General features: G+C 43.9%; 1 protein-coding gene across 2 annotated transcripts; it reads right to left on the minus strand.

Moving 5' to 3' along the window:
* Nucleotides 1-736: 736 nt before the first annotated feature.
* Nucleotides 737-25273, minus strand: Usp30 (ubiquitin specific peptidase 30). 2 transcript variants are annotated; one of them, XM_023720976.1, is made up of 13 exons: nt 25067-25273; nt 21216-21325; nt 19984-20166; nt 15530-15633; nt 13766-13864; nt 13132-13174; nt 11616-11710; nt 8664-8723; nt 8103-8189; nt 7199-7279; nt 6875-7094; nt 3223-3343; nt 737-2717 (listed from the first exon to the last, which is right to left on the minus strand). In XM_023720976.1, exons 1-13 carry the CDS (start codon nt 25147-25149, stop codon nt 2453-2455), a joined length of 1551 nt encoding a protein of 516 aa, XP_023576744.1. In that variant the 5' UTR covers nt 25150-25273; the 3' UTR covers nt 737-2452. The 2 variants fall into 2 exon arrangements, with proteins under 2 accessions (XP_023576744.1, XP_004636329.1); XM_004636272.2 differs by having other exon boundaries at nt 13132-13177.

Below are 25273 nucleotides of genomic sequence, written 5' to 3' on the forward strand. Positions count from 1 at the left end.
GGGGCTGCCTGCCACACCATGAGCTGTTGCTCCTCTGAGATGCCACCCTGCCCTGGAGCCAGCCGACTATGGAGTGAAACTTTTACCACTCATGTGAGTTGAAATAAGCCTTTGTGCCTTTAACTTACGGGGGTCGGGCATTTTGTCCCAGCAGTGAGAAAAGACAGGGACCTAACCTTGTGATTGTCCTCCCTCAGCTTCCCAGAGTGCTGGGATTTCAGGTGTGTGCCACTGCACATGGCTTCTATTTTCTCTGCCTGAGAAGGAGCTGGCATTTCTTCCACCAACAACCCAGAAGTGATTTAATAAAAGCACAGAACCTTAGACCTAACATGTCCATTCAGAAAGAGGATATCCATGTCAAATTAGTAAACTGGAAGAGAAATTCTAGTTGATTTTTTCCTAATAAAATGATTCTTTTATTGCTATAATACATAGCAGATACAAAAGTACCTTTAGCAAATACAGAAGTCAGCAGTTATGGCATAAACTACTAGTAACTTGGTTTTTCCATAAAGAAGCTACTTTGTAAATAATTTAAAAGTAGAAACCAGATTATTTGGCTGCTACTTAATGCCTAATAACTTACAAAATGAGGAAGTTAGCTTTCATTAGGTTTTCGTTCACATTTACAATCTTGGCGCAAACCTGGTCTGACCAAAGACCTGCTCCAACCCGAACGTCTGAAGGCTCAGTCCTCCGCGGCACTCTGGGAGGGCCAGTTTCAGAGTCCACACTGGTACTTCAAGCTGCACTTTGCAATGTTGTTTCAGGTCACAGAATTTGCTTCCCCCAGCCTCAAGCAGTCAAAGCCAAGGTCTACAGGGCCAACAGTGGAGAATCAGGAGAGTCGAGCTGCTCCTTTTATACTGCTGTCCACCGGCTGAAGAACCTTCACAGTATATTCTGCTGGCAGGGAGAGACACTGTGTCCTCAGAATGCACACTGGGCCTGGCCACATGCTGATCACCTGGGCTGCTTGCACTTTCAGCTGATGCCAAGGCACATCTGGAAGATTCTGCCAGCTTACTCCTAGCAAAGAAAAAGTTCTCAGCCTGACCTCAGGTGACCTTTTGGGTAGGTCTGATTCCAAACCTTATCTCTGAAAAGTCAGTTTGAATTTGATACCCTTTATAAAACCTTTAAATTACAAACATAGCTAAAACACAAATGCTGCATCACCAAAATGCCTTCTTCAGCCCTGGGCTGCATTCAAGAGACTTATCTGAAAAGGGAAGAAAGAGCTCGGTATGCTGTCCTGGTATTAGGCTACAGAAACAAAGAATATAGAGTATGGACCTACAACACAATGACAACACTAGATGTCAGCTGTAGTTATGTAAGTTTGAAAAATGAGATACACACACAGCCTTCCTCCTCTGTGGAAAAAGGGCTAGCCATCAAATTTAACCTTTCACTTTACCATAAGGAAAGAGACACAGACTGCAGCCCCGGGTCGGCACCAGTCCTTTCTAAACCAGCTCTCAAATCAAGGCAGGGATTGTCATTTTACAAAAGCCCCAAATGCCTACCTGCAGATCTTCAGTGGTCTGCACAGGCAATAAATAAAACAGGAAAATAACCATCCTTGTGTAATGAGATCCCTTACAGAGCAGAGGAAACCCAGGTATGGCACAGATGCTGAGGTACTGCTCAAGTCTGGCTAGCCAGTTTTACAATATAATCACATCTCTCCATCTAGTATACAAAAGATAAAAGCAGCACATAAGCATTTTACTTCGTTACTGACAAAGTAGTGAAAGAATTTCCCTGGATGAGGGCAGATTTGGCAGATGAGACTTTACTACATAAAAATTGAAAGATTAGAAAAGGCATAGAAAAATTGGAGGGAGGTGTTCTTCAGGCATCTTTTAACTGTTCTTTAGATATCCTCTGAGTAACCTGGAAGGAATACAGCTTTGCAAAAATGTTTATATTACTCTTAGACAATGTCTATTTTTTAGAAGGGATGTGCTACAAAAGCAATTGAAAGTGAAAGGCACTTTATCTTCTTAAATTGTTGCCTTTAATGATTTTTCTAATTCTTGTCAATAATTTTTATGGACCTGCTTATTAAAAATAAGATCTATGCTGAAAGGTCAGAGGATTCAACAAAGGTAACTCCCCTCTGAGAACACCTAACATGTTACCATATAGAAAAGGTGGCTTCCAGAATCTGATTTCTTTTAATTACCTGTACTGGGTGAGTAAAAAGACCCTCTAGACACAATGAATGCTTTCATAACATGACGACACCTTCTAGTGTGTACTGGTGAGCTGTTTGGGGCTGGCTCCTGTGTGAAGCCTGCTTAGAACACACTGGGAGGGCACAGGGCTCTAGCGGGACTGCTTGCACACGTGCGCGTGCACACACACACCATGACGCCAGGACTGGGCTTTTGTTCTGGACAGTGTGGACAGCTCTGTCAGATCCAGGGGTGGGGCTGGTCAGTCACTCTTCACACTTGTACTCCTGACCCTGGTGCTGTACCCTGGAGAGCACGCGCTCGTAGAACAGCAGGTACGCGCTGGAGGACAGGACCTCCTGCAAGCTGGCTTTTCGGACAGTGTCATCAGAAATCCACAACCACTGGTTGCTGGTGGAGAGAGGGTTCTTGGTTGAAGGTGGGGACCGTCGGTAAGTGACAAAGTGTCCAGAGTGCATGTCTCCATGGTGGACGACAACAGCCATCAGCCGAAAGAGGTATGTGGAGGAGCTGAATGACAGGAACAAATGTGAGGGTTTATAAGTAGAACAAGGTCTCATAAAGAAAAAAAAAGAATTCTAGATGTTAAACATTAGGGGTCAGTACAACTGTATGTCTGTACCACCTGAGGCAAGCTGTCTACTCTCTGAGTATATGTGTATTGTGTATATGTGGATGTTTGTATCAAGTGATTATGTGTGTATCTAGTGTGTGTAGACTATATTGTGTGTACATATTAATTAGTATCTAGGTGATATCCCCAGATATATAAAATTTTCTTTTTTATATTTGAAATATACATATATCTCATATGCATTTATATATCCAAATTTTATACACTTTTATAATTCTTATTTTTAAAATGACTTCTATTTACACTGAAATTCCATTTTAAAATGACATTTAAAAATCAATCCTACATCTTCATTAACTTATATCAAGAAAAAACAGATTTTAAAAACTAAGGTGGCATCCACAGCAAATAAAGAATGTGCCCCTTCAAATAGCAACTCACCTGTAGTCAGGAACAGCTGGGAGAGGGAAAGGCATCGTGGGGGTCAGGGTCGGCAATAAAGGTGGGGAACAGGAGCCATTCATGAAAATCTGCGTCTTGGCAGCCCCTGGCTGATTCACAACTGCAAGAGAAAGGCCAAAGTGGATAAAAATTAGCAGGACTCTAGATAAACAAATATGGATTTGATTACCTTGAAAATGAACTCCTCATAATGATACAAAGAAAAGTATATCCCACTTTGTATTACACTGATTCCCAAAATTTCTCACCTATTTGTCCCGACTCTTTAATTCCAAACAGGAAAAGCCTACCTAGCACCCATCTACTGCTGGACTTGCCGACTCCCTCTTTGAATGCCCAATCCCCATTTGCTAAGAGCAGGTATCAAAGTTAAACAGTAGTTCATTGATTGGTTTCTCAGCTCTGGCACTGTTAATATTTTGGCCTGGGTAACTGTGTGCCGTGGAGGTGTACACTACATTTTACAGGGTTTGTGGCATCTCTGGGTTCTGCCTGCCAGATGTCAGCCACGCCTTCCCTGGTGATGACAACCCAAAGTGATAAGAACCAAGTGTCCAATGTTCCTTGTTGCCCTGTGTTCAGTCAGTGATCTATACATCTTCCTGTCTTTAATTCTGTCCGCTACTAAGGAAGACCCCCCCTCCAGTGTAAAGCATTAACATTTATTCACGAGTGTTGGCAAAACCAGGTGGCATATTTGGGGGCTTCTATGTACCATATAGTTCACTGCTGCCATCTTCAACTGTAGCCACCATGCACTGAACACAGCAGACCTGAAACCAAGTGTCTGTTACTTTTCTCTCATTGCTGGGACAACATACTTGACACCCAAAATGAAGGAAAGGTTTATTTAGCTCACAGTTCATGGAGATTTCAGTCTATACTCCGCTGGCTCCAAGGCAGAGAGGCACACAAGGTGGAAAAGAGAAGACAGCAAAAGGAGTGGCAGCAGCTGGGGCAGTTAGCTAGCCTCTCTCCCCTCCTTACACTGTAATGCAATTACCTGGGGCAGGTGCAGCAGCCACACCCACAATAACCGCAAACTCTAGAAGCCAGGCCCCATACCTGCATGAGGCTTTGGGGGACACCTAATACAAACCCTAACACCAGGCCTAGAGAGGAGGAGGTGAGGGGGAAGAGATCGCTGACTGAAGACAGAGCCAAAGACCGAGCCGGCTGACATTCTTCTGCTGACCTGGTGAGAAAGTGCAAAACGCAGTCTCCCTGAAAGGTTGCTTTGCCAAGCCATCCAGTTATAGTTGTCAAAAAGGAGGAAAAGGAGTAAGGCTCACAAAGTCAAAAAAAAAAGCAGGAAGACAGTCTTCTTGACTCCCTTAGGGGCAGTGCACAGGTGGTGAGGTCAGGTCTGCAGCCCTATAGGTCAGTCATCTGTGACTCAGAATAACTCAGTGTGCCACGTAAGACACCTTCAGAAAACTGCTGAACACCACTTTTTTTTTTTTTTTTTTTTTTTTTTTGGAGGGGGGTGCAAAGTCCTGCTATGCAGTTCCAACTGGCCTTGAATTCACTATGTTGCCCAGGCTGACTCGGAACTCATGGTGATCCTCATGCCTCAGCCTCAAGCATGAGCCACTATCCCCGGCCAAACACCACATTCTAGCGAGTGATGACGTTATGTGCCTTTGGACCAATCTTTTCATGTTATAGAGCCTAAATTTTCCTAAATTTTTTCATTTGTATGACTGAAAACAATAATGACTACCTTGCCTAACTTAGACCCCATCAACAAGTAACCTCAGGGCCGGGAAGAAAGCTCAGTAGAATAAGTGCTTGCCTGGCAAGTGCAGGGTCCTGAGTTCAACTCCTGGTACCACAAAAAAATAAATAAATAAATAAAAAACAAGTAACCTCAGATGAAGACAGGAATAGAATGAGCTAAATAATTCATTATTAAATTCATTAAAGAAGTCACATGAACCCAGTAAGCTGTTCAGTGACCATCAGCAGGGCATTCCTTCCCTGGATTTCTTGTACATTTCTTGCATACAAGAGATGGCGGTATGCAAATGAAAAGAGAAAGGAAAAGAACCTCACTGGAATGATGTGAAGCAACTGCTGTTTTGTCAAAAAATCAAAAGACAAGACAACATATTAAGCTTTTCTTCAATTTTTTAATCTGTATTAGATTTTAAACTATGTATCTCTCAATACTGTACAATTTTGTTGCTGTACTAGGGCTGGAACCCAGGGCCTCATGCATGCTAGACAGAACTCTACACTGAGCTACACCCGCAACTGATTTCCTTCCTCCCTCCATTTATCTGTGTGTGTGTGTGTGTGTGTGTGCGCGCGTGCACGCGCGTGCACGCATGCCCATGTGTGTACAGAAGAAGGGGTGTTGGGGATTTAACCCAGAGCCTTCACACTGAGCTACATCGCTGACCACTTTTAGTTGTTGTTTTTAAATCTTGAGACAGGGTCTCACCATGTCACTAACTTGCCCATACTGGGCTTGAACTTGTGAAGCTCCTGCCTCAGCCTCCCACAGTGATGGGATTAGAGGCATGCACTACCATGTCAGGTTCCAAGATTTCTTTCTTTTTTTTCCTGTTATTTTAGGGAAGGATCTACAGGGTGTTCAGGGTCTAGTGACTCTCCTGTTTACAGCCTCCCAAGTGCTGGGATCACGGCCATGCACCACCATGCCCAGTCTCGATTGCTATCTCAGTGCATCCCAGGGGTGGGGGTGGGGCTGGCATGGCAGGCCCAGGGATCAAACCCCCCACCCCTGTACCTGCTTGCAGGTGCTTTAATCCACTGAGCTATTTGGCCGGGCCCCTCCAAGATTTCTTTTTTTTTTTAAATTTATTTATGGGGGGGGGCAGCTCAGCCCACCAGGGGGCGGGACTGGCTGGCATGTGGTGCTGGGGATTGAACCGTGGTCCCTGTGCTTTGGTTAGCTTGTTCTAAGTAGGTGCTTTAGACCACTGAGCCATCTCTCCAGCCCCCCTCCAAGATTTCTTAAGGAAGTTAAAATTATATGGTAATGAGCACATAGTTCAATGGGAGCACTTCCCTAGCATATGTGAGGCCCTGAGTTCATCATCAGTATTACAAAAGAAATCTCTCCTCCTTCACCCCCAATTCTATGTTCTTAAGAAGGAGAGGAGGAGAATCAAAAATGAGCAATATATGCCATTTATCTATATCAATTCCCCCAAATGGATGTAAATATCATGTTTTGCAAACATATACCATTTTAAATAAAAGAATTTAAACAACTACTGGGGCTGGAGAGATGGCTCAGTGGTCTAAAGCACCTACTTGGAACAAGCTTGGCAAAGTACAGGGACCACGGTTCGATCCCCCAGCACCACATGCCATCCAGCCTCGCCCCCTGGTGGGCTGAGCTGGCCACACACACACACACACACACACACACACACACACAAAATAAATAAAAAAAAAAATTTAAAAAAAAAAAATCTTATTAAGAGTGCAATTTTCAGAATAATTCACTACCTCTGACTCATTAAAGTGTATAAGACAAAAAAAAAAAAAATAAAATAAACAACTACTGCCTAAGCCTTGAACTCATATCATAAAGCATCCAGAAGCTGGTGATGCTACGTTCCTTCTTGGGCTGAAGGGTCTGGCCTTAGGCACACACCTGGTTTGGGGGTTGACGGCCCATCCTGCAGCTCCAGCACAGCCCCTGGATTTTCACTTAGCTTAGTGTTGGGCCGACTGGCTTTGTGTCCCAGGAGACGGTACTTATAGATATCCATCATCAGGAACTCGTTGAACTGCACGTGCTCGTGCCGCTTCAGAGGCGTGCCGTGGCTGGACCAGCTCAGCCGCTGGAGGTGGATGCACAGACACTGGGGGAGCTGTGGGGAGGGGAGGAGGGAACCCGACAGAGCTGAGATGTTTCAAGAGCCGCACATGTGGATCCCTCAAAGCAAAACCAGGCAGGTGCGTGGCATGGGCTCACCTTCCCTAGTTTTAACTGTTTAACAAAAGTGGTCCTCTGGTGTTCCACCTTTTCCCTGTTCAATGCTCCTTTTGCTTCAATCTGAAACAAAAGCAACAATATTTCTCTGCAGAAATCCCTAGAGCAGCAAGCAGCAGATCAAGCTGGTGTCAATGCCTGCAAATCTCTTGACTGCTATCTGCTGAAATCATGTCAGCTCCCCAATTATCTGAGTATTTTCACAGATCCCTCTTCGTCCTTAAATACCAGTAACCATGCACAGAATAGAAAATGAAGAATCAACACTGATTCTCTGATATTGGTATATAATCTATTTTGGGTTTTGTCTTCAGAATTCTGCCCACAGTTCCTCTTGCTTCAGAGGGTGAAATGCAGTTCTATAGGGCCTCGGACAGGCAGCGTAGCTGAAAGGACAGGGTATGAGACCAGCAAGAATGGACAGCATGGTAGCAACTGGAAAGGGCATGTCCCAACTGCAGGCATGACATGCATGTTTTCTTTACAACTCAATGAAACAAAACTCAGGTAGAGGGCCAGCCAAATAGCTCAGGAGATTAAAGCACCTGCAAGCAGGCACAGGGGCTGGGAGTTCCATCCCTGGGCCTGCAGTGCTGGCCTCACCCCCGGGGTGCTCCGAGATGGCAACTGAGACCGGGCATGGTGGCATGCGCCTGTAGTCCCAGCTCTTGGGAGGCTGTAAACACGTGGCTAACTATGAGTCTGATCTAGTAGTGAAACCTTGATCACCCTATAGACCCTTTCCTAAAATACATAAAAACAAAACTCAGGGACAAATGGTGGCAGGTGGAAGGATCCACTGGGTACATGCAATTGGAGGAGCTCAGGGCCAGAGGTATGAGAGGTGCTACAGAGGCTGGCTGGCAGGGAGGTGACGCGGGCCTACCTTTGTACAGTTGTCGCATACAACATCCCGCACAGACTCCGATGAGATGAAGTGGTGAAGGCAGTGGTCCAGGGTCAACGGATGACCCTACAGCAGAGAAGTGGGAAAGCAGAACAAGTCAGAGGCACCTGTGAGCAGGGTAGGGAACCCCAGAGCTTTATTTTGGTGCAGGTAGTCAATAAAGCTTTGTAAAACTAGATGTTTCTTAAACAAAGGAGAACCTCAAAGCACTCTACCAGCTGCTACTAAGAGAGCCAAGAGTAAGAAGATGTAACAGGAGGAAAGTGTAGGCTTCCACACTATTTTAGGTATTTCTGAACTTGAGAGGTGTGTGTATGTTTCCTAAAAGTGAAAATTTATCCAGAAAAAAAAAAAAAAAATACCCATCCACCTTCCTCTCCCTATAACAAGCCCTTGAATCCCACATTAAAATTCAAGGGATGAGATGAACCATGTGTCTGAATAACATTAGGTATCTGAGGCACATAAAATGCCACAAAACCCTCCCAGACTGAAATGTCTTTGAAATAGACCTTGAATAAACTGTACATCAGTACATACCCAAGTGGCAGCAGGAATACTTAGAGAAAGGCTATCAAAGGTGTCAAATCGAACAGGACTCTGAAACAAACATTACAGAAAATTCAGAAAAGACTTAGAATCAATTCAATAGATGGAAGACATATACCTATACGATAGTCTAATGTTAACATAGTAAAACAAAGTACTCAGATGAAAATTTTATTAGAAGTCATTTTATAAACAATAGCTACAAAGATCATAAAGACTAGCTTGGAAAGATTGTAAGTTTACATACCTGACCCAACAATTTTGAGATTTTATCCTAAGGAAATAACTGTGAGCAAAAATACAGGAATTTTAATCATGGTGTTATTTATAATAATAAAAATTTACATAGCTGAAGCTGGACATGGTGGCTATGCCTGCAATCCCAGGATTCCAGGAGGCTGCAACAGGAGGATCAAAAATTTGAGCTCAGCTTGGACAACTTAGCAACTCTAAAAAACCTCTCAAAAATAAAAAATTAAGAAGGGCTGGGTAGCTCACTGTTTTTTTGTTTTTGTTTTTGTTTTTGTTTTTTTAGCTCACTGTTAAGGCCATAGGTGTAACATTCAGCAGAGAGCAAAAACTGAAGAGCTGACACTTCCAGGGAGTGACTAATATGTGACAGCACATGCACGGGATGAAATCCTAGAAGCCAGCCACAAAGCACACACGTGTAAACCTAACAGGAGGCTGACGCAGGAAGACCTAAGTGTGAGCCTAGGCTGAGCAACTCAGAAACTTAACAAGACCCTACCCCACAGTCAGAGACACCCCAGTGTATTAAAAATAAAGTAGTAGTAGAATATGTAGTTATGAGAGAAACGTTCATGTTTTACTCTTAACTGAAAAAAAAGCAGAGGATAAGCTAGGGTGAGCATTCCTCCTTGTGGAGATGGCACAGTGGCCTGCTGGCTGTACCCTCTCTTGAGAGAACAGCTGTAAAATCTGGACCAAAACAAAAACTACTTGGAGTCAACTCTTTTAAAAAAAAAAAAAAAAAAAACAATACCAGGGATTGAACTCAGGACCTTTGCACTTATTCTACTGAGCTATCTCCCGGGCCCACAAAAACTATTTGAATGACTGGAAAATAACAGAAGATGGCAAAAACTAAAAAGAAATCAACTCAGAAAAACAAAGATATGCCTGTGATCCCAGCACTCAGGAAGCTGTGATAGGAGGATCATTTTGAGTTCGAGACCAGTCTGGGCTACACAGTGAACTCAAGGCCAGCCTGAACTGCACAGTGAGACTGGCTCAAAAAGACCAAAATAAGTCAGTAAACTTGAAGATGCTTCAGTGGAAATGACCCCATTTGAAGTAGAAAAAAAAAAGACTGCTTAGAAGTGAATGAGGCACAGTGACCTGCAAAACAAACACCAGTAGAATAGCAAGGAGAGAATAGGCAGAAAATGTTTTTTGAAAAATTAATAGCCACAAAATTTCCAAATTTGGTGAAAAAAAGTACACATTCAAGAAACCATCAGGGGCCGGGGAGTTAGCTCAGTAGAATAAGTGCTTGCCTGGCAAGTGCAAGGGCCTGAGTTCAATCCCCAGTTTCAGAAAAAAAAAGAAAAAAGAAAAGAAAAAAAACCATCAGCTGGACATGGTGACATGTGCCTGTGATCCCAGCACTCGGGAGGCTGAGGGAGGAGGATCCCAAATTTAAGCCCAGCCTGGACAGACAATTTAACAACTTAGCATGACCCTGTGTCAAAATTTCTAAAAAAAAAAAAAGAAAAGAAAGAAAGAATTAAATTAAAATAAAATAAAATATAAAATGTGCTAGGGATGAAAGTCCTGGGTTCAATTCCAAGTATCAATCCCCTGACATACACACAACAGAAAAGTAATCATATAACCCAGTATTCCCACATTCCTCGATATACCTGAAGGAGGTGAAATCATTATCTAAACTTCAGTCATAACAGTCAAGAAAGTAACCTAAGTAACCTAAATGTCAAAAAAAAGGACAGCAAAATAATTATATGTATATATATACATATATACATATATATGTATATATATACACACACATATGTAATGTTCTATAATAAAGATACATATATAGATATGTATATATACATTTATATATAGTAACATAGACACAGATATCACATAGATTATTTGGCCACTAAAAGAGGAAATCCTGTCATATGTGACAAAATGGATAAACCTAGAGGATAATAAATCATCAATAAAATAATCCAGATACAAAAAGACAGATACCACATGATCACACTTAAATGTTCATCAGTGATACCTCAATAATTCAGGGATAAATCCTACAATGAGACAGCTGAAGTTCTGAGGTACGAGTGTTGGGAAGACCATGGAGAAAGCCTATTCTACACCCCTGGTGGGAATATCAAACGCTGCAACCACTTTGGAAAAGTCTGTCAGTCCCTCAAAAGGCCAAGTGCAGCTACAGAGGAGGTAGCAATTCTCCTCCAAGGTATACACCAAACCAAAATGAAAACGTATGTCCACAGAAAAATGTGTACACAGAACCTAGTATATAATACCCCCCAAAGGGGCAACAATCCAAATGCCTATCTGCTGATGAGCAGATGGATAAAATGGGGTTTATCCATGCAACTCAATGTTACTTGGTTATAAACAAGAATGAAGTAATGATAATTAGAACAAGAACATGCTAAAACATGGAGCACCATGAAAATATTTAGCTGAGTAAAAGAAACCAGACAGAAAAGGACACCTTTGGCATGACAGACTCCACCTACAGGAAACATACAGAACAGACAAATCACTGAAACAGAAGTAGATTAGTTTCCAGGGCCTAGGAAGAGGAGAGAAGGAGAAGAGCATACAGCAGGCACGTGAGCATGAGCATAAGTGTGAGCGTGAGTGTGTGGAGTCCAGGCCATCACAAGCTTCATGAATCTTACAGTCTCACTGGGAGCTAAAGACAGGACATGCACTTACCTGGTGTTCACAGTGTTTGCAGACCATATTACTAGTAAGTCTTCCATGAAAAGGGTGCTGAGACTTCCAGTGATTGGATGTGGGATGAGGAGACCCTGCAATGCAAAACATCTTCGATGTGCCACTTTTAGTCCTGTGGCATCAGTTTCAAACTTCACCCTCCTTTTTAACATGCAGTGGAAACTGTTCTTGAAAAGTACATAGAGCTTTCCAGGGAGATTAGCTCAGTGGCATAAGCGCACGCCCGGCAAGTGCAGGGTCCCAAGTTCAATCCCTGGTACCACAAAAAAGAAAGAGCTTTCCTTTCTGACTCCCATCAAATAGACACCCATTCCCTAACAGGAAAAGTTTTACACAGAGTTCTAGAACACTTTTAAAAAGGAAACTGTGTTTAATAACATTTTTATAAATGTATGCTTAAAATGTTAACTCAAAAGAAGAATACTGCTATTAAGTGAGGTATGTTTTACTTTGTTGGGTTTTTTTGCGGGACTGGGGATTGAACTCAGGCCCTTCCCTTGCCAGGGAAGTGCTTATTCAACACTGAGCCATCTCCCCGGCCCAAGTGAGATATGTTTCTGAGGTTACCAGAATGTGCAAGCGCCGAGGAAGTGGGACGTTCTCAACCTGGGAATGGGGCTGAGTAAACTACAGCTCAGTGAGGAACTGGGCTCTGAAGTCAAGCAGCCCTGGATGAGTCCTGGCTCTGCTTCTTGTTAGCTAGTTCATATGAAGTCCTTTAATCTCTACATGTTTTGTTTGCAGGAAATGAGTATAACTGTCATCCCAGTGTCTCCATTCATTCCCCGCCTGCCATGCGGGCCCTGCCTCCAGGGAGCACGGAGGTGGCAAATGAGATGGCTGGGCGTGGTGGCATGCACCTGTAATCCCAGCACTGGGGAGGCTGAAAACAGGAGGATCACTACAAGTCAGATCTGTGTAGTGAGACCCTGTAGACCCTGAACTAAATACATAAAAATAAAATAAAATAAAATGTCTCCGTTCTCCTCTCCGCTCCTCGCCTCTCCTCTCCTCTCCTCTTCTCTCCTCTCCGCTCCTCTCCTCTCCTGCATATAATGAGCTCAAAAAATACGTGTTCCCATTACTATTAAGGCACAATGGAAATTAGTGTGTTAATTTTATTTTTTAAATGTTAAGAAAACAAGGATTTCTAGAGAACTATGATAATTACAGTAAGAGTTGGCCAAAGTGGAAATGTTGAGGATAAGACAGATTCAGCATACTGAGTTTTCCCTAGGATTCAAAATTCAAGGAGGTAAAAAGAAAACCCTCATTTGAAGCAAGGCTTTGTGTTAAGGAAGTCTGGTGGAGGAACACTAACAATGCCATGAAACACCGTTTACAGCTGTTTCCAATATGCAAGTCTTTTGCAAGTACATTACAGTTCAGACTGTTATCACCAGGAAAAATAAAAATTTACAAAAAAACCAAGAAAATTATTGCCACATCAAAAAAGTACATGTCTTATTTGTTACATTTCAATGGAAACAACTACCTCTTGTGCGGCAGGTTATTTGTTTGGGAGTTATTTCTGACTGCTGCTGTAGGGGAAAAAAGAGAGAGAAACAGGCTGAAAACCCTACTGCATCTGTTTACCACCCTCACCACTCCCAAAATCTTACAAGTTTCTGTGCTAATTGCACCATCAAAATCGACTTCCAATAATGCCCACGTTTCAAAAAGTAGCCCTACTTATCCTCTCTGCTTGGTTACTATTCATATTCCTTCATCAACTGCAATTGAAACTTATTTTTCTTCAGAATATTTTCCCCCTTTACTGGTCAATGTTTATCAACTCCCCACACATTACACTGTTACAAGAAAATGAGGACAGAACAAATCAACAGTCCCTTGTCCCCTCAATTAAACAGGAAAAAATGATACTCTTTCTACTCAATGCCAACAAGAATTATAGCAACAAATTATTTTAAAGAGGATGGCATCCCAGCCAAAGGCACCAACTGCAGAGTGTGCAGTTTAAGACCCTTCCCAGCCTTATTAACACTTCTGATTTTTACTGTATCTTACATTTTTGTGTTTCAGGTGGTAAAAAGTTCCCACTTGTGTTTCCTACACTTATTAAATATGCTTAATCTGGATGAAGTATATTTGAAAACATTAAGGTTTACCTCCAGGGAATGTACATCAAACAAATGTGTGACCCGGGGCTGACGGTCTCGCTCATCTTCCAGGGATGAGGTAATGACGTGGAATAATTCATGAGCGTCCTGTAAAAGGCCAAAGAATTCCCCAGAGACTGGGCCTGATGAGGCAAAGCCACAGGTGGAACCACTGCCTAGTGACCCATCACGCAAACCTCCTCCCATCCTGAAAGCTAATCCTGCAGAGTCCGCTTTCTACCTTCCCAGGGCCCCTCCTGTCGAATGGGAAATGCTGTCACACTTTTCACAAGTGAGAACCTCAACTCGGGGTCCATAGATTTGAAAAGTATTCTCAGAATGAGGAAACACTTAAAGATACAATTGGATTAATCCAGATGCACTTTAAGAAAGTGTAGATACCAGCAACATTGTGTTTAAAAAGGAACCTGTGGCTTCAGATTAATGAGGAAATGTAATGATTCTTAAAAATAAGGGGAGGGGGCTCGGGGAGATAGCTCAGTAGAATAAGCGCCTGCCTGGTAAGCGCAGGGTCCTGAGTTCAATCCCTGGTACCACAAAAAATAAATAAATAAATAAATAAATAAATAATAAGGGGAATTAGGCTGGGCACAATGGCACATGCTTGTGACCCTAGCTACTCAGGAAACTGAGCCAGGAGGATCCAAAGTTCAGAAAAGGGCAGCCTGTCTCAACTGAGTAAGACCCTGTTTCAAAATGAAACTTTGAAAAAGGTACTGGAGACATAGCTCAGCAGTAGAGTGCTTGGCTGGCATGTGCAAGGGCTTACATTTAATATCCAGTGCCATGTAGAACAAAAGGAAAAAGTGGCCACTCCCTTGTCATGTTTCTTAAAAGCCTCTCACCCCAGTCCCGCTGGTGGAGGTCCGCAAAACTCCACCCGGTCCCTTCTCTGGCCTAGTGCAGGCACAGCGGCAGCAGAAGCAGCCCTCACAGGGCAGGACAAGGCCATCTAAGAAACATGGCTGGCGGTGTGTGAGAGTGAAGCTCCCGGTTCTCTGCCCTGGAGCTTCCCCCTGCTGGCATCCTTCTTGACTTGCTCTTGGTGGCACTGGACTGGGAAAAGGGCAGAGGCTCCTCTCTCTTCGGGTTCTGAAGGTATCAGTGAGGTTGCAGTTATGAAAAGAGAAGGTGGAACAGCCAGAATAAGGTCTTGGGGTTCCATGCAGTGTCTGCTCTAACTCTGAGGCCACTTTAAGCCAACCATTTAAAACTGACTTTTGGGGTTTGTTTGAGTTTTTTCTTTTTTTATCTTTTTGAAACAGGGTCTTGCTGTATAGTCCAGACTAACCCTGAACTCAACTATGTAGCCCAAGCTGGCCTTGAACTCATGGTCCTCCTGCCTCAGCCTCCTGAGTGCTGGCTTTACAGGTGTGTGGCCTTAAGACTCACTTTTTTCAAGAGGATGGGCCCAGAAACAGTCTCACCCGAACCTCCGAACCTCCAAAGTGAAGATACCTGCCTCTTTTTAAAGGACCCACCAGGCATCCCCTATCAGCCACCAAAGTCTAAAGTCACTTGAGAATTGAAAAAATGTCCACAGACAACTGATGTCCCCTCCTGCTAACCTTCCTTCCACTAGATGACAAAGCATCTTACATTCTCTCTAATTATGAAAGAAAAAAGGTGGAATCTCATTCCAGAACAGTTTGTTTAAAATGTGATAGAAATGTACATTCAGCTAAAGGTCAGAGCCCTAATCACCAGGAGAAAGGCCTCCCTAAGGTAGGCTTGTTTGTATGTTGCGCTTACCTGTTCTTCAAATGAAGAGATCTGCCATCGGTACATTCTTAAGACATCCAGCAGGCAGCTTGCATCTAAGACTTCATCATCAGTAACTTCTTGGCAGGACAAAGCTGGAAACAAAAGGTAACACAATTATTAAACTTCCAGGGAACCAATACAGTATACCCCATCAAGGTTAATTAAAATTTAAGGACTATAAGATTCTCTGTGAGTTAGATCCCTTATATCACTCTTAGCCTGTTGCAACACTTAGCATGCTATAATGCTGTCGGAAAGAATGTGAGGTTGCATCATTTAAACAAACTGATTTCTGGATCTTCAAATTATCATCATTAACTATAAATGTACCGTTGCAAGATCTTGTTTAGTAAAATGACTCTCACCTACCATTCTCAGGGCTGTGCAGGCCTCAAACACACATCAAACTCAGCCCCACTCCCAGTACATAACTCCTCTCCCTAGCACTCGCTCCCATGGCTTGGGCCTTTGCTTGTTTGCATTTGGAATTCTGATTATTATGGCAAATTATACTAAGCTTTGTGGAGCAGCCTGAAAGGGGTTGCCGAGTGCTTCATTTTACAATCAAAAGGAGAACTGAACCTAATAAGCCAAAGCAAAAGATTGATCAGCCTTATAAATTTATAATTATACCTAGACAGGGATGGGCACTTTTTCTGTAAAGGGCTCCACATTCTCTGCTGCAACCACTCACTCTGGCTGCAGAAAGCTTCTACAGGCAATACCTGAACAAGGAGTGTGGCTGGCAGCGTGGATCTGGCCCATGGGTCACCAGGTGTTGACTCCTACTCTTGCCCCTGCTGCTTCCCACAGAACACTGCACCGGACCAGTACCGCTAGAGTGTGGGAGATGAAGTAAGGGCCTGCACTTCAGGGGTTTCTGCAAATGCAATGACTCCCCAGCTAAGTAGGCCCAGCCTGTGTCTTCTCTGACATGCTATCAGTAGACCTGATACCAGTACCTGCAACTGTGAAGGTGAATGAGGTTCCCAAAGTGTCAACAACTATACAACACCAAAACAGCTGCTGCTAACCATCTGGTTATTTTCTGTCCAGCCCTTGCCTGTGGCAGTTTCTACCGTGCTAAGGTCAAATTAAATCACATTCCTACATCTGGCAAACAGAATGCAACAAATCATCAAAAAGATTAGACACCATGACCAAGTGTGATGCATACCAGGGATGCAGGGATGGTTCAACGTGCGCAAATCAATAAAAGTAATACACTGTGTTAACAGAGCCAAGGGGGGGGGGAAGTCATATGAACACCTCAATAAATGCAGAAAAAAAATTTTTGACAAAGTCTAGCACCCATTCATGATTATAACCCTACAGAAAATAGGAATAGGTGGTCTTTATCTCAATCAAATAAAAGCCCATCTATGACAAACCAACAGCCAACATCATACTCGATGGACAAAAACTGGAAGCTTTCACTCTAAAATCAGGGACAAACCAAGGATGTCCACTGTCTCCACTCTTGTTCAACACAGTCCTAGAAACTTTAGCCAGAGCAATTATACAAGAGAAAGCAATAAAAGAAATAACAATAGGAAAGGAAGAAGTCAAGTTATCATTATTTGCAGATGACATAAACTCTACATGGAAGACCCCAAAAACACCACTAAAAACATAGATTTAATAAGCAAATTCAACAGCATAGTTAGATACAAAGGCAACACTCAAAAATCAATAGTTTTCCTATACAAAAATAACAAACTCATTGACAGAAATTAGGGAAACATCTTTCACAATAGCATCCAAAAAAAAAAATTAAATGCCTAGCAATTGATCTAATGAAGGATGTGAAAGATCTCTACATTGAAAACTAGTATTCTGAAGAAGAAAGTTGAAGCAATATCAGAAAATTGAAAGATATTCCTTGCTCATGGGTAGGAAGAACCACTATAGTGAACATGGTGGCCAGGGATACAGCTCAGGACCACAAGTGCCTACGTGGAAAGCACGCAGTCCTGAGTTTGATCCCTAGTACAAAAAAGGAAGGAAGGAAGGAAGGAAGGAAGGAAGGAAGGAAGGAAGGAAGGAAGGAAGGAGGGAAGGAGGGAGGGAGGGAGGGTAGGAAGGGAAAAAGGAAAGAAAATGGCCACACTTCCAAAACTGTTACATAGATTTAATACAATTCCAACAGCATATCTCACAAAACTACAGAAAATGATCCTAAAATTTATTTGGAACCAGAAGAGACCTAGAATAGCAAAGGCAACTCTGGGCAACTAAGGCAGGGCAGGAAGCACCACAATCCCTGACTTGAAATTACACTATAAAACCATGGTGATAAAAATAGCACAGCTATTTTTCCTAGAAGAAAAGCAGACCCAAAGATCAACGGCGCAGACCAGAAGATACAGTAAAAACGCCAGCTACTCAGCTACCTTATATTTGACAAAGGGGGCAAAAACATAGACGCTTGAATAAATGGTGCTGGAAAAACCTGCTCTGCACATGTTGAAGATTAAAACTGACCCACATCTTTCATCATGCACTACACTAAATCTGAAATGGAGTAAAGATCTAAATAATAAGACATACACACTAAATCTGTTGGAAGATAGATGAAAACTCTTAAAAGACCCTGGCGTGGCCACAGACGATGAAGAAAACCCAGAGTGCACAAGAGCTATCACAGAGGATCAGCAAATAGGATCTCTTCTCAGTAGAAAGGTTTTCTACAGAAAGAGAAACCCTCAACAGAGTAAAGAGACAACCACAATGTGGGGGAAAAGTTTGCTGGATGTTTCTCAGACAAAGGTTTATCTGAGAACATAGAAAGGTTTATTGAGAGGTTTATGAAGAGCATATAAAGAACTAAAATAACACAAAGTCAGACCAGCCCAACTTAAAGACCCGATCCAAAAAACGGGCATTGGAGGTGAATACACACTTCTTGAATGAAGAAATACAAACAGCAAATAAATATATGAAAAAATGTTCAATATCACTGGTCATTAGAGAGACGCAAGCTAAAACAATACCGAGAGGGGGAGAAGGGGGAAGATGGGGAGGAGGGGGAGGAGGAGGGGGAGGAGGGAGGGAGAGGAAACAACAATCAAAAAAGACCTAGAAGTTGAGCATGGTGTCGCACACTTGTAAACCCAGTACTTGGGAAGGCTGGGGCAGTAGGACTGTTGCAAGTTCAAGGCCAGCCTGGGCTACAAAGTGAGTTCAAGCTCAGCCTGAATACACAGCAAAACTGACTCAAAACAATCCATACAGTCAGATAGATGACTTCAAATCTTTACCCAACCAACATCTACTGTGAATCTCCAAGCTGGAGCTGGGGTGCAGCCATCCCTAAACTTGCTTGCTCTTGGGACTTCATTCTCCTCACCTGTGTAAATCAGTCTTTCTCCCTCCCTCCCTCCCTCCCTCCCTGTCTGTCTGTCTGTCTGTCTGTCTATGTACCTACCTGGTACTAGAGATTAAACCCAGGAGTTTCATACTGACTTATATCCCCAGCCTTTTTTTATATTTTATTTTGAGACAGAGTATTGCTAAATTACTAACAGCCCATGCTAGACTCAGACTTGGGATCCTCTTGCCTCACTTTCCCAGACTGCTGTGATTATAGGTGTATGCCACCAAGCCCAACTCAGGGTACAAATTTTTAACTACTTCTACAAAACAGACTGCCAGACATGCGATTCCTAGGCCACGGGGCACTGAGCACTCTGCCAACTATTACGGGACCATGCCAAACCACTTTCCAGAAAGGCACACTAAATCCCACCCCCGCTCGCAGTGTGTGGATGTACTGTCCAGCAGTTGGCCAGCACTGGATTTTTTAATCTCTGCTGACAGACAAGAAAACAAAACAAAAAAGCACTATTCTTTTATTTATATTTCTTTGATGTGATGATGCCAAGTTGAACCCTGGAGTGTATACTTTTTGTGAATGACCTTATTTCTCAGGCTAAGGCACTTTTTTTTTTTTTTTTTTTAACATTTATTTATTGTGTGTGTGTGTGTGTGTGTGTGTGTGTGTGTGTGTGTGGCCAGCTCAGCCCACCAGGGGGCGGGGCTGGCTGGCATGTGGTGCTGGAGGATTGAACCGCGGTCCCTGTGCTTTGCCAAGCTTGTTCCAAGTAGGTGCTTTAGACCACTGAGCCATCTCTCCAGCCCCGTAAGGCACTATTTAAATGTTTTTGGAACCAGGTCCTTCACAATGAAAATGTTTATATGGCAGGGGATTTTTTCCTGGCTTAAGAAACTGTTATTACAATGGGCAGATTTTAAAATGGACAAACAAATGGCTCCAGATTTGATTGTTTAAAAAAAGACCTGTTTGTATCTTCTGGGCTTGTAGCATTTTTTTGTGATGATCTATACAGTCTTTTCTACAATAAAGCTATTAGCCTGTTCTCTGCCTGTCAGCTGATGGGCTCTGTGAACACATGCGTCCCCTTTATGCACCCAGTAGATACCTTTCAGGAGGTGCAGCAGTGTCAAGGACAAGTGCTGGTGCGGCGGGGGCTCCTTCTGGCCCCTGGTGTACTGCGTGGTGAACTCCTCCAGCCACCTGATGAAGGCAGGACAGGCAGACAAGCCCTGCAGCAAGGAGTTCATGAAGCAGGTGTTCCCTAAGTTGACGAGGCCTGGCACAAGCCCTGAAAGAAAGTTGGGGGAGGAAGAGACCAGCACATCGCCCGGCACCCACTTTTCTTTTCTCTCCCAGCCAGGACCCAGAGTGTGTGCACTCTGGCCTTAGACTGAGGCTCCCAATCTGAGCAGGTCCTTATCACCCACACTCGGAGATAGCAAAACCCGCGCACTGGCACAGGCCTGGCTGCTGGGTGCTGAAAGCAGCAGGAGGCCACGTCTGCATTCTGTTAACTCTGAGGCCATGGCAAGGTGGCACAGCAGGGTTCATTATCAAACATATAAAAACATTTAGTAACCAACCATCTCTCCTCTCTTCTCTCCCTCATTCTTTCACGTGCTGTCTCTTCTTTAGTAAGAAAACAGTGTTTCTCTGAACAGAAAACAATGTTCTCTTGTTGTTCTGTGAGGACAATGATTTTGTTCTTAGAACAATTACTGGGGAAGACATCACTACCAATTCTGATCAGCCTTTCTGCAAAGAGAACACCAAAATTCAATACAATTCCCTACTCTGTTAAAAATGTTTTGTAAAAATATTTTCAAATGAAGATTCTCAAACATTCACAAGAATATATAATAAACTCAGTTATAACCATCTCCAGATTTTCTAATGATCACATTTTGCTACCTCTATCCCTTTCTTTCACTCACTGTATTTTAATCAATGATTAGGAGAGTAACATTTACAAAAGGATCACTTGAAAATAAGGAAATAAGAGTTTTTAATGAATAAACTAATTTGAAACTTTTACTGTTACTAGCAAGAAGTCAGGTGCATGAAGCAGGTCTGCTACTAAAGCCACCACTGTCATTCATGGGAACAATCCGAGCCACAGTCCAACGCATCCCTTAAACTCAAGTCCTCAGAAATGCTCAAACACAAATATTTTTATAACAGAGTGGAAAATAATAAGTCGATGTAGGAGTATTGTCTCATAACTAAAAGGTACAAGAGAACAAAAAAATGACCCAGTCCCCTAGCTTTTCACAGTGTTTTGAGATAAAAAGGTATCAGTCAAGTCCAGAGTCCCCGAAGCAGTGGCCCCGTTCTTACCTTTTCTCCGTTTCTTCCTTTCTGTAATGGGACCCCAAATAACATAGATCCCTGCTGCAAGGGCAGCAGCAATTCCGCCTATGACTCCCCAGTTCTTCATGACTTTATACCTAAAAAAAGAAAATGACTTTGCTGTCTTCCTTCACCACAAACACAAAATGTGAATGTACAAACATAGGTAGGCAGAATAACATCTTGTCCAAATAACCCACCAAATCCCTACCTTGAAAGCTAAGGTTACATACAGGAATATGATTATGTTTTGAGAATCAGGATGTTTAAATTAGGATTTAAAATCCAAGACAAAGTACAGCCTTCCAAAAGTCCTATCTCAGAGGAAAAACAGTTTTCTCTTGCTATCCCTCACTCCACTGCTGCTTTGGCTACCAGAACAGTTCACCTCACACTCTTTTTTTTTTGAGACCAGATCTCACTATGTAGCCCCCGGCTAGCCTCAAACTCACAGCAATCCTCCTGCTTCAGCCTACAGAGTGCTGGGATCACCGGCCTGTACCCCCTCGCCCCACAGCCTATACTCTTGACCTCTGGGCCTCTGCACCACTGCTCCCTCTGCTCGGAACGCTCTTCCCCTATGTCACCATGTGGCTCCCTCTCTTACCCTTAGTTCTCTTCACTGCTAACAGAGGCCTGTTCTGAACACACCGCTGGAACCTGCACTCCCGGCCCCTTTTACCCAGCTCTACCTCTTCTTTTCATTACTGGACTTACCATTTGCTAACATAAAATTCAGTTTTTCACTACTTTGTTGTCCATCTCTTTCAACTGGAACGCACAGTCCCTAAGGGGAGGGATCTTTGTCTATTGTACTAACTGAGGCATCAGAAGTATCTAGGTCACGCCCAGCACAGAGTGGCTTCTCAATAACATTTGCTAAATGACTGAATACTTTAGCAGATATACAGGAGTGCATTTCTTTTTTAGAATAGTAAATGTAAAATAAAACATCTAAATATTTATAAAATTAAGTTCGGAATTTCAGGTTTTACTTGAACACTGAGGTCATTTTTTTTTTTTTTACTACAAATGAAGAAAACTGACGCATAATTTAAAATATTACCTTCATACAAAGTTATGTGTTTCTACTAAATAAGGCAAAGCATACATATATATACAGTTGTTATATACACTATAGATGTGCTATATTACATATATGTATATATATACATATATAATTATATGTAACATTTGGATCACGTGACTATAACTTTGATCCCAACTCAGCAGAGTCATTAGTAATAATAGTAACTGGCTTACAACAGTCAGTATTTTCCTAGTGTCATTGAATGGACTGCAAATAAATTTCTTCTAAGGGAGAGCCGGTAGAACATTCACAGACTTGGTCAGGAAAGCAGAATCACATTACTCGGGCTATCACCCAGGTTTGTCCTGGCCCATCATTCTACTTTGGTTTTGTTGTTCTGTTTTTGTTTTTGTTTTTTTTGTCTTTGTCTTTTTGAGACAGGATCTCTGTAGTTCAGGCTGGCCTTGAGTTAACTTTGTAGCCCAGGTTGGTCTCAAACTCACAATGATCCTCCTGCCTCAGCCTCCCATTGTTTTTGGTTTTTGGGACAGGATCTTGCTATGGCCTTGAACTCACTATATAGTCCATGCTGGTCTCCAACTTACAGTGATCCTCCTGCCTCAGCCTCCTGAGAGCCTGGATGACAGGCATGCACCACCATTCGCGGCATCATTCTACTTTGTAAGCCTCAGCCTCCTCATCTATACAATGGGACCTACCTCACAGGATTGTAGTGAGGATTAAATAAGCCCTAATGTATAGGGTACATAGGTAAGAGTTTAATAAACATTAGCCGCTGTAACTATTAAGCATTAGAACCTTAGGTTCATTTGAACTTTCGTGATGCAGTTTAGGCTGGCCTTGAATTCATTCTGCAGCCCAGGCCAGCCTTGACTCATGCTGATCCCCCTGCCTCAGCCTCCAGAGTGCTGGAAATACAAGTGAATGCTACCAGAGCTGGCTTATTTTGAGCTTTCTGAATGCAACATTGTGCTGACTTTTTTTTTTTTTTTTGGTGTCAGTATTAAACACAAGACCTCAAACATGCTAACCAAGCACCCTACTACTGAGCTCTACTCCCAGTCTACTATGCTGACTTTTACACAGTATATCCCAACAGTGCCTGGAAAGATGATGGAGGGCTATCGCTGAAGTGCTAAAGCCCTCGGCTCATGCTTAAAGTTCCCCATCAAGCACCCATTGGAGGGTGCATACTTTATTCCAGGCACTGATAATTTTACCCTGCAAACAGGCTAAAATGCAGTCAGGTTCTACTATCACCCACAATTTTTTTTTGTTTTTTGTTTTTGTTTTTGTTTTTGTTTTGTTTAAGATAGGGTCTTACTGGGAAGATAGCTCAGGTATATAAATGAGCCTGCCTGGCCAAGTGCAAGCCCCTGAGTTCAATCCCCATTACCATAAAAAAAAAAAAAAGACAGTCACACCAAGTAGCTCAGGCTGGCCTTGAGCTCAACATGGACCCCAGGCTGGACATGAATTTGCAGCATTCCTCCTGCCTCAGCCTCCTGGGTACTCGGATAATAGGCATGCACCGTCATGCTCGGCTTATCAGCCACATTGTTAAAGATGAGGAAGTGAGGAGATACGACTAACTTGGTCACAGTAATGCTCTGAACTCATGCTTGTCCAGCTTCAAAGTCTGTGCTTAAACCTGCAAAGTTCATGAGGGGAACTGAAGGCTCTGTCAAAGGCATGGGAGGGGGGCCCTGTCAGGTCCTCAGCAGAGCCCAGTGGAAAAGCTAAAGGACAAAAACCCCAGGATTAGTAAGCACCTTTGCAAGCTCCATCCCTCTGAAAAACGACATTCTGAAGAGAGTTGTGAGGCCTGGTAGCAGAGAGATCTGGCTTCCCTTCCTAGCCGTTATCGGATCAGCCCTGGGGCCACAGGCAAGGCCAGCTCCAGGCCCATTTCCCATTTACAGAATGGGGGCACTGGACAGGATGACCATTGAGGGCTTCTAGCCCTGGAATAATAAGCTCTTTAGACTGCTCCAGTTCCAGAGGAAGCCAACCTGAGCAACAGGTCTCAGTCATTTAGGGTCAGCGATGGGGGGGGGGGGGGGGAAGGGGGGGGTGACAGGTCGGGCCTGCAGCCAAAGGGGGGAGGTTCTAGCAAGACTGAAGGGCTTTAAGCCTTAACGGGACAGGGCAACCTTAAGGGTTAAAGGGCTGTAACTGATTCAAGGACCTTATAAATTAAGAGTATTTATTCACACTAACAAGAGGGAATCAGAAGTGGGGATGCCTAGCAAAATCGGGGGGAAGGGCGGTGCTGAGAGATCTAGGGGTACTGACAAACTTGGGGGGTTATGTAGCAGGCCTGGGGCACTTTTAACACTGTGAAAGCCATGGCCAGACTGGGGAGACTGGTATAAGATCGTGGAACCCTGCTCAGCCGGGCACAGATATGACTGGAAGGTCCAGAAGGATTGGGGGGAGGGGGTGTCCTAGAATGATTAAGGAGTCTTGGCAGGCCCAAGAGACCTGGGCAGCGCCCTAGCACAATGAGGGACCTGGACAACACAGAGGATGGATCCTCTCGGTCCTGGGACGCTGACGGGGTGGAGAGCGCAATGGCGGGGGCCGGGGGCACTGAGAATCGCGAGTGCGGAAGGAACCGGGGCTGCCGCCCGGCACCCCTCCCGCCGCAGGGCCGCCGCCTCCGGCCCCTCGGGGTGCAGAAGCCTCCGGAGCACGGGGAACCCCGACAGGGCGTCAAAAGCCGCCCCAGGCCTGGACTGAACCCCGGCGCCGAGCCGTCCCGCCCCGCCCCCCCGCCGAGGCTCACCTGACGGCCGCCCCAGCCCGCACGAAGCGCTGGATGGCCCTGTCAGCCGCGGTCATCGCCGCCTCGGCCCGGGAGCGCAGCATCGCGGCAGCGCGGGAGGCTGGTCGCCGCCCCCGCCGCCTCCGCCGCGGCCGGACCGAGGGCTCCGGAGGCTCCCGAGGCGGCGGAACCCACGGCCACAAGCCCACCTCCTCGGGTGAAGGTAGG

Source organism: Octodon degus, unplaced genomic scaffold (genome assembly GCF_000260255.1).
Source record: "Octodon degus isolate 3935 unplaced genomic scaffold, OctDeg1.0 scaffold00079, whole genome shotgun sequence".
NCBI classification, from domain to species: domain Eukaryota; kingdom Metazoa; phylum Chordata; class Mammalia; order Rodentia; family Octodontidae; genus Octodon; species Octodon degus.